The following is an 8,938-nucleotide window of genomic DNA, read 5'->3' as shown; positions in this document are numbered from 1 at the left end:
CCGGGGGGGTTTTTGGGGAAAAGGGCCCGTTTTTTCCCCCCCCCACCGGAAAGACGGGCAGACCCCCCTTCATTTTGTTTGCGCAGGTGAAACTCCGGGGGGATGCTTTGGTTGCACGACTGCCCCCCCTCCCCCTGGGAGCCCCCCAAAACCGCCTTTGCCGAGGGCCCCCCCCCCCCCCCCCTCCCCCTTCCCCCACGGCAGGCGGCCACCCGCTGCTCGTGCAGCTGCTCCTCCGGCACGGCGCCAGCCAGAGCATCCCGGACGAGGCCGGGAAGGTGGCGCGGGACGTCGCAACACCCGAGGCGGCCGCGGCGTTGCCACCGTCGCTGCCGGAGCTAGGCATCTTGTGATAGTGCGCAACCCCACGAGGACGACCTGATTCGTTGTGTGCATCTACGAGTAAGGCAATGGTGTACTGACGTAGTTACCGCTCTACGTAAAGCCACGGTGTAGACTACAAGTTGTAGTTGTGAGTCTGTAGCTCTGTACAGTCCACACATAACTACTCAAGCTCAAGCGGATACACAGGGCGGGGACGAAGGCGGATCCGAACGCGATAACACCCCAGCACTCGCTACTGGAAAGATTTCGTAGCCTCTAGCCTTCTCCGTGTCCCGGGAGCACATGCGAGGGGGCGGGGGGCGGGTGTAACTGTAAGCGCGCCGAGACGAGCCGCCGCCACAGCAGCCAGCAGCAGCGTCCCACAGTCTGTGAGGGGCCCACACCGGCGCCCACACTGGTGTCTGAGTACTGAGAGATGCTCGGTCGCACTCTATGGCATTGGCCATGCCACTTCCTCACGCCACCGCCCACCCTTCGTACGACTGTGTGAGCAGCTCCCGGCGGGGCCTCGAGGGACTGCACGCGCGCCCGCGCGGCGCAGGGGCCCAGCCCATAGCCACGACCGTTCACAAGAGAACGCACCCCAGAGTACGAGAGACCCTTCCCCATGGCTGCCACTGCGCCAGCTGTCCTTGCGCGCGGGCTAGGCCGCCTCCCGCGCCCTGGCCCTCGCAGCGGCACCTGACGCGCGCCTCGCCTTGGCTGCGGCGAGAGCCGCCTCTGCCGCCGCCGCTGCTGCCTCGGCCGCCGCTACTGCCGCCTCCTCCGCCTCCTCCTCCTCTGCGGCAGCCTCCTCCTCCTTTGCCGCTGCCACAGCCGCCGCCTCCGCCTCAGCCTGCCGGCGCGCCTCCGCTGCCGCCTCCGCTGCCGCTTCCGCTGCCGCCTCCGCTGCCGCCTCCGCCGTCTCCTCGTCGCCCTCCTCCTCGCTCGCCTCGTCCGCCGCCTCTCCCAGCGCCTCCGCCAGCCCCTCGACCGACGTCTCCGCCGTGATGCCGAACCGCATCCTCTCCTCGTGACACTTCTCGAGAAGCAGGAGAAGCCTCGCCTCCTCGGCCTTCTTCGCCGCCTCGGCTGCGTCTGCCTCCGACGGCGCCTCGGCACCCTCCTCGGCCTCCTGCGACGACCCCGCCCCGCCCGCCGCGCCGCCCTTCTTCTTCTTCTTCTTGCCCTTCTTGCCCTTGGCGCGCTTCTCCGCCTCGACCTCCGCCAGCAGCTCCTCGGCGTGCCGCGCCGCCTCCTTCTCCTCCGCCGCCCTCTGCGCCGCCCTCTCCGCCGCTCCCGCGGCCCACGCCGCCTCCGCCGCCGCCTTCTCCGCCGCCTTCTCCGCCGCCGCATGCTCCTCGAGGGCGCGCACGCACTCGGTGTGGCCCTCCTGCTTGGCCCACTGCAGCGCGGTGTTGCCGTGAGCGTGCAGCGTCGCGTCTGCGCCTGCCCGCAGCAGCTGGCGCACGACGGCGGGACGGCCTTGGTAGGCGGCGAGAATCAGCGCGGTGTCGCCGTCGTTGGTCTGCAGGTCGATCGCCGCGCCGTGCCGAATCAGCGTGTTGACCGCTTTCTCTTCGCCGCTGCCGGCGGCGCCCATCAGCGCGGTGTTGTCGAGAGCAGTTTGCTGGTTGATCTCCGCGCCGTGCCGCAACGCCAACTCGACCACCTTCTCGAAGCCATTCACGGCGGCGAGATTCAGCGCTGTGGCGCCTTTGATGTTCTGCAACGAGACATCCGCACCGCGCTGGAGCAGCGCCTCGGCCAGCCCCTCGTGGCCACAGGCCATTGCGACCATCAGCAGCGTCACGCCGCTCACAGGGCCGCCCGAAAAGACGAACTGGAACCTCGCGTTGACCCGCCCGCCGCCGTCGAGCCACGCCAGCACCACCGCCTCCTCGCCGTCCTCAGCCGCGTCCACAACCTCCTCTGGCACCGCCCCGCTGCTCGGCTCCGCCTCCTTGCCACCCTCGCCGCTCGAAGCAGAGGCCGCGGCACTCGCACCCATCGCCGCGCCTGCGCCGCCTGCCGGCGGTGCCTTGCTCCGGCTCGCCGTCACCCCCCTGAGATACGTCCTGAAGGCCTCGACGCACTCAGCGTGGCCCTCCTCCTTGGCCCACTGCAGCGCCGTCTTGCCCTCCGAATCGCGCAACGTCATGTCTGCGCCAGCCCGCAGCAAGCGGAGCACGACGGTGGGGCAGTTGAAGCAGGCGGCGCCCATCAGCGCGGTGGCGCCGTGCTTGCGTTCCTGCAGGTTGACTCCTGCGCCGTGCCGCAGCAGCATCTCGGCCACCTGCTCGTAGCCCCAGCGGGCGGCGGCCATCAGCGCTGTACAGTCTTTGCCATCGCGCGCGTCCGTCTCCGCGCCGCGCTTCAGCAGCAGTTCTTGTGACCGTGGGCGGCGGCGATCAGCAGGAGCGTACGGCCACTCACACCGCGATTCACGCACGTCGCGTCAACCCGCCCATCCCCGGTGAGCCACGTCTGCACCACGCCGACCTTGCCGTTCTCCGCCGCCGCTTCGATTCTTTTCGGCAGCGCGAGCGGCGCAGCAGTAGCCGCCGCTGAAGCGTGCCCGCGCCGGGAGGCGGCTGAGCCAGCCTTCGTCCGTCCGGGCATACAACAGGGCGTTGCGGTCGCGATTGCTGACCAGCTCGGACCAGCTTCCTCCCGCGCGCGCTCGGAAAAAAGAATTCACCCCGACAGAGAAAACGCGTCTCGCGATCTGAATAGCGCCCGTGATTGCCTGCACGCTGCCCGCACTCACGGACCCCATACCCGAAAGAAAGAGAAGGGAGCTCGCGGGAGAGGTGACGAGTGAACTAGGGGGCCCCGCCGGACGAACGGACGGACGGAGCCGATTCGCTCCGCCCGCCGCTCGCCACTAAACGGCCGGTCGCGACTTCCTGTGTTAGTGCCAGTGCGCCCCATTCGAAAATTCTTCTTCTGGTGTACCTGTGTTAGTGCCAGTGCGCGCCAGTACCGTGCCCAATGTCGTGCCTGGTTGTTGTAAAATTCTTCTTCGTGGCACCTGTGTTAGTGCCAGTGCGCGCCAGTCCCGTGCCCAGAAGAATTTAAACAAAACAACTCTCTCTCACAGTGCCCAGAAGAAAGAAAGAAAGAAAACGGACAGCCGTGTTACGAGTGAGTCGCCATCCGCGTCTGTAAGTACCCTTCCCCGAGGAGCAGCGTCTCGGGCGCAGGACAGTGCTCGCGTTTTTCGCAGCGCTGGCGGCCCTGAACGCCCCCCATCCATGCTGTCGCTACTGCTGCCAGCGCTCGCTTCCGTGAATGTGAACCTCGCCATTCTCACCTATCAGTCGGACGCGCGCTTCACGTCGGCCGAAACTTGCGTCGCCGAGTGGGTCAACGGCACGTGCTGGCTTGCAGAGCCGATGCAGGCGGTCGTCGCGGCCGCCTTGACGGCAGTGACGGACTTCAACTCGCGAGACGCTGTTGCGCTGCCCGTGCTTGGGTCCTTGGGAGCGTGCGACAAGCAGCTCCAGTTTCGGCTGCTCGACAGCGGCGGCACAGCTGCCAAGTCGGTCCGAGCGCTGGGAGACTTGTCTGGCACAGACGTGGTCATCGGAGCCGTTCGTAGCACTGTCACCGCCACCACTGCGGCCATCACCGGTGCGCTCGACATCCCGCAGATCTCGTACTGGTCAACCTCTACCGATCTGCGCGACCCTATTCTTTTTCCGCGCTTCATGAGGACCATCCCCTCGAGCCTAGCTCCCGCGTCAGACCTCTGCTCCTTTTGGAAGGACGAGCTTGGGCTCTCGACTGTGGCGGTGCTCTACATGCAGACCACGTACGGGCGCGCCTACGAGGAGGCAGCGAAGGACGCGTGTCTTGGCCTCGGGCTAACGTTTCTGTCCAGAGATATCCCTGACTTCTTTGAGGGCTCAAGCAGCCAGCAATCGATTCGTTCCGCTGTCGCCAGCCTGAGCGAGAGCGGAGCCAAGGCAGTGCTAGTCCTTGCTTCCAAACCAGTGCTCGAATTTATCGTAGAAGTTGCGCTCGACACCGGCCTGCTCCGAGCTGGCGTCTCCTGGGTCTTCGCTGACAGCGTCGTGCCGGAGCAATTGGACGATTTGAGCGAGAAGGCGCGGGCCGCGCTGAACGGCAGCCTGAGTATCAAGGCGGTCGGTGCGACCGACGGCAACCTGCAGTGGACCAAGTTCGCAAACGAGCGCTGGGCGACGCTTGAGCCCGGAGACTTCAACCCGTCCTTGCCTGCCGACTGGCAGATCCGCGGCGACTTCTTCAGCACCGTCGATCCACACACGAGTACAGTGCTACGCAATGGCGGTGCGTTTGCTTACGATGCTATCATAGCGGCAGGGCTGCTGGCGTGCGAGGTGGCCCCGATGGGCAAAGTGCCAGCCTCATTTGGCACGCAGTTCTGGGCGTCCAAGAAGAGTCTGTCTTTTGATGGCCTTACTGGGCGCGTGCAGTTCGACGAGAAGGGCGACAGGGGCAATGCGAACGTTCTCCTGTTCAACCTGCGCGACCAAGGCGGCTTCTCCGAGAAACGCGTAGCGCAGTTCAACAACGGCACGTGCACTTGGGACGGCGGATCGCGCGAGAGCAGCGGCGTGATCTTCAACCTCGGAAACGTCGAGCCGCCTTTTGACGCGTCGCCTCCGCCGCCGCTCCCACCGCCACTGCCGCCGTCGACCCCGCCCCCGCCGCTTCTTCTTGAGGACGGTGAGAACGGTCTCCCCCCCTATCTCTTGGTAATCATCGGCGTCCTGGCGTCCGTCGGCCTGATGCTGTGCTTGTGCTGCCTACCCGTCGGCCGGCTTGTACCGCCGCTATCGCGCATCGCCGCGTCCCACGGAACGAACCCGTGGACGCTGCTCCGCAGGCGCATCTCACGGTGCGCTCCCGTGCGCTTCTGCGTCGGCTGCGCACGAGCGGTGCGGCGGGCGTGCAGCTGGGCTCGGACGACGCCGTTCCTGCGTCCTACCGCCACGCCTCGCGTCGTGTGGGAGCGGCTCTGCCGCAGGGCCAACAAGGAGCCGGCCGAGGGACCTCCCGACATCGAGCGGCGCCCGTTTGTCGAGCAGCGCCTGTGGGCCTCGGTGCTGGAGCAGAGGCTGTGGGGGACGGCCGCGCGCGAGGCTGCGCAGCTTCGCGCATACCTCCACGTGACGCGGAACACGACGCCCTTCATCGAGGCGTGTGTCGAGAAGCTGCTCTCGAGGGGCGGGACCGCAGCTTGCACTCAGCGCAGCTGCAATGACGACGGCTGCGAGGCTTCTCCAGACCTCGAGGCGCCGAGACTCCTGCGGACGATCTCCGCGCCCCTCGTTGAGCAGTCCCGCGCGACGCTGAAGATGAGGGACCTGCTTCGCTTCTGCCTCAACGAGCAGGGCGCCGGAGGGCGCCAGCTGTGGGAGGAGTGGAAGATCGCTCTCTGTGATCTCCGGTCAAAGGAGAGGCACCGCGACGCGTCAGTCCACCGCGACTCTGCCTCGAGGCAAGCGCTGAGGAGCTTGCTCGATCCTCGCGCGAGGGGGTCGTCCGAGGCAGAGCCCATCTCGGTGCACGAGTCTGAGCCCATTTCGGTGCACGAGTTCGCCTCCCTCCTGCTCTCGCCGTGCAACAGCGCCATCGAGCAGAGGAGCGCGACGGAGGACGCGACCGAGCCGCTCACCAGCTACTGGATCGCCTCGTCGCACAACAGCTTCCTCGAGGGCGACCAGCTCACCTCCGCCGTGTCTGCCGACATGTACCGCCGCCTCCTGCTCTCGGGGACTCGCTGCCTCGAGATCGACTGCTGGGACCCCACCACCTTTGGGCGGTGGTGTGGCCAGGGCCCGCGCGTCACTCACCGCATGCCGGGCGGGGTCTCTCTCCTCTGCGGAAGCGTAGCCTTCGGCGAGGTGGTCGCTGCGATCGCCGAGCACGCCTTCACCTCTAGCCCTCTGCCCGTTATCCTGAGCATTGAGATGCACTGCTCGGCGAAGCAGCAGAAGAAGATCGCCAAGGAGCTCGTGAATACCCTCGGCGACCTGCTCTCCCGCAGCGAGCACGCCGCGAGCACGCCCCTCCGCGATCTGCACCGGAAGGCGTCAAGATGCGGCTAAGGGGGTCTCGGGCACACCTTGGGGCATATCTCGGGCACATCTCGACTGTAGGTCCTCATCAAGATGCGGCTCGACAAGGGAGGGGTGACCACGGACGAGAGCCTCCGCGACCTCGTCACGCTGCCCACGGCCTCCATCGGTTCGTCGCCGCCCGTGGAGGACGACAGCGGCAGGCGGCTCGGCCGCATGGCGAGCTGGAAGGAGCTCAGCGGCCGCTCCCTCCACCGGGGCGTCTGGGGCTGGCTCCGCTCAAAGCGCGACGGCGACAGCAGGGCCACGCAGATGTCCGAGTGTTCCCTCGGGTCTCTAAGCTCAACCTGCCTGCACCGCGGCTCGTCGATAGCGGAGGAGCCGACGAGCGAGCTCTCGGGCGCCAGGGTGCCGCGCCGCGGTATCGTGAGCTTGTCCGAGGAGCGGCTGGAGCGGCTGGTGAGCGAGCAGGGAGGGTGGCTGCCCCTCACGGCCTCGCAGCTCGTGCGAACCTTCCCCTCTCCAACCCGGTGGTGGTCGAGCAACAACAGCCCACTCGTGCGCGCCCGCCCCCTCGCTCCCACCACCCCCCGCACCGCATCTCGTTGCAAGCCAAGCGAACACTGCCTCCCCCACCTCCCCGCCACAGGCGGCCTGGCGCGCGGGCGTGCAGATGGTGGCTCTCAACCTGCAGACGAACGACGCTCTCCTCGGTCTGCCGGTGCAGATCCACGACGCCCTGTTTCGCGGTAGCGGCGGCTATGTACTCAAACCCGCGGCGCTCCGTGCGCCCGATCGGGCGATCGCGCCCCCCGTTCACTTGATGGCGCCCGAGGTGAGGACGGCGACGAGCTGGCCCAACAGGAGCCCCTTGACCCCGTCCCGCTTGCTGTTTGGCTCTGGCAGTGATCTGTTGTCGGGTGAGAGCAGCCTGGGCCGCCGCTCTTCTGTGGAGAGGGCACTCCTGCAGAGGCCATCACGCGGCAACTCCGTGACAGGGCGGGAGAAGCTGTGGCCGCCGCCGCGGGAGGAGGTGCATCGGACGGAGCTGAGGGCGCGCGCTCGTGCCGCCCCGCCGGCCCTCCCTCTGGACAGCTCACCGAGCGACCCACCGCCTTTAGGTGCTCTCCCTGCACCAGCTCCCGACGCGGGACGAGTGCCGGCCCCTCCTCGCCGAGCCGCACCACGCCTTCGTCTCGCATCTGAGCGACAGCCCCCGCCCGCCCAGCGGGGCCCGCGCCAGCGTGTCGAGCCCGCGCGTTTGCGTCGAGCTGCACGCCATCGGAGGCTTCCACGCCATCGCGCGCGAGCCGCAGCCGCCGCCCGAGGCGCAGGGCGTGACCCGGCTCGTCACCGCGGTCGCGGAGGGCAACGGCCTCAACCCGACCTTTGACGAGACCTTCCACTGCCTCGCGGCCGAGCCTCACCAGACCATCCTCCGGGTGGTGGTGGAGGACGAGGGGCGGCTGGTGGCGTACGAGACCGCGATGCTCGGCTCCCTCCGCTGCGGCTACCGCTGCCTGCACCTGCGCTCGCCCAGCGGCACGCGGATCGACGCGTGCTGCCTCCTGCTCCACATCTCCGTCTCCACCGAGCCAAACGTCTACGGCACTGTTGATGAGCTGCGCAGCAGGGTGCAGTCGCAGCGCTCGCGCATCAGCCAGCAGAGCCGCGACATCCACCACTTAAGCGCAGAGCTCTCGCGGCTCGGAAGCCAGTCGTCGTCGCCGGCGCTGTCCCCCTCGCCGAGCCGTTGGAGCGCACGCTGGCCGCTGGAGCTAGCGCTGGATGCGGGGGTCAACGGGGCTCGCGCAGGCCGGCCGTCGCCGATTGCGCTGCCTCCCGGCGCCACGCTGACAGTCGGTCGCGACGCGTCGAGCGGCGTTGCCCTTGTCCCGCACGATACGCAGCGCATCTCGCGTTTCCACGCCTCGCTCCACGTCGCCGCAGACGGCCGCAGCGCCCGGCTCGAGGACGTCTCGCGCAAGAACGGATGCCGCGTGCAGCAGCCGGGTGGCGAGCCGGTCGTCCTGCAGTCTACGGCCGAGGAGGTGGCGAGCGCCCAGCTGCGTGAGGGAAGCGTGCTAACCTTTGGGCAGCCCGATGCGGAGGACGAGTTTCGCTACGTCCTTCGCGCTGCCGGCACCCTCAGCAAGGACAGTGATGACTCCAGCTGCGACGGCGACAACGAACGTGAGCGCGCTTGGCCGCCTTTGCTGCCGCCGCCTTCGCTGCCGCCGCCTTCGATGCGGGCGTCCTCCTCATCGCCCTTGGTGCCGCCCAAGCTCCGGACCCGCCCCTCTGGCCCGAGGCCGCTCGCCTTTTACGCCGGCGCTGGCATCTCCCCCGCTTCGGCGCCACAGCAGCGCCGCTGCGTGCCACTACGGCTTTAAAGTAAGGCACCCCACCCCGCATCCACGCACCACGGGGACGGAGTTTACAGTTGTGGAGGCTGGAGCCGAGCGCGGACCTCCCCCCACTTTGAATGCACGCACATGTGCATGCACATGTGTGGATTCAGTATTCTGTATTGGATTGTGTTG

At 67.7% G+C, this 8,938-nt stretch overlaps 2 protein-coding genes across 2 annotated transcripts; one reads left to right on the top strand and one right to left on the bottom strand.

Moving 5' to 3' along the window:
• Positions 1 to 988: 988 nt before the first annotated feature.
• Positions 989 to 3,103, bottom strand: EMIHUDRAFT_113920 (hypothetical protein; the record flags this gene model as incomplete). Its single annotated transcript, XM_005781410.1, has 2 exons — positions 989 to 1,561; positions 3,026 to 3,103. 2 exons carry the CDS (start codon positions 3,101 to 3,103, stop codon positions 989 to 991), a joined length of 651 nt encoding a protein of 216 aa, XP_005781467.1.
• Positions 3,104 to 3,581: 478 nt separating this feature from the next.
• EMIHUDRAFT_113919 (hypothetical protein) lies at positions 3,582 to 8,788 on the top strand (the record flags this gene model as incomplete). Its single annotated transcript, XM_005781409.1, has 4 exons — positions 3,582 to 6,332; positions 6,477 to 6,854; positions 7,045 to 7,230; positions 7,517 to 8,788. The coding sequence occupies 4 exons, from the start codon at positions 3,582 to 3,584 to the stop codon at positions 8,786 to 8,788; spliced, it is 4,587 nt and encodes a 1,528-aa protein (XP_005781466.1).
• Between the last annotated feature and the right edge of the window lie 150 nt (positions 8,789 to 8,938).

The sequence above is a fragment of the Emiliania huxleyi genome (genome assembly GCF_000372725.1).
Source record: "Emiliania huxleyi CCMP1516 chromosome Unknown EMIHUscaffold_202, whole genome shotgun sequence".
In the NCBI taxonomy this organism is placed as follows: domain Eukaryota; phylum Haptophyta; order Isochrysidales; family Noelaerhabdaceae; genus Emiliania; species Emiliania huxleyi.
This window is presented reverse-complemented; position numbering and strand designations above follow the sequence as displayed.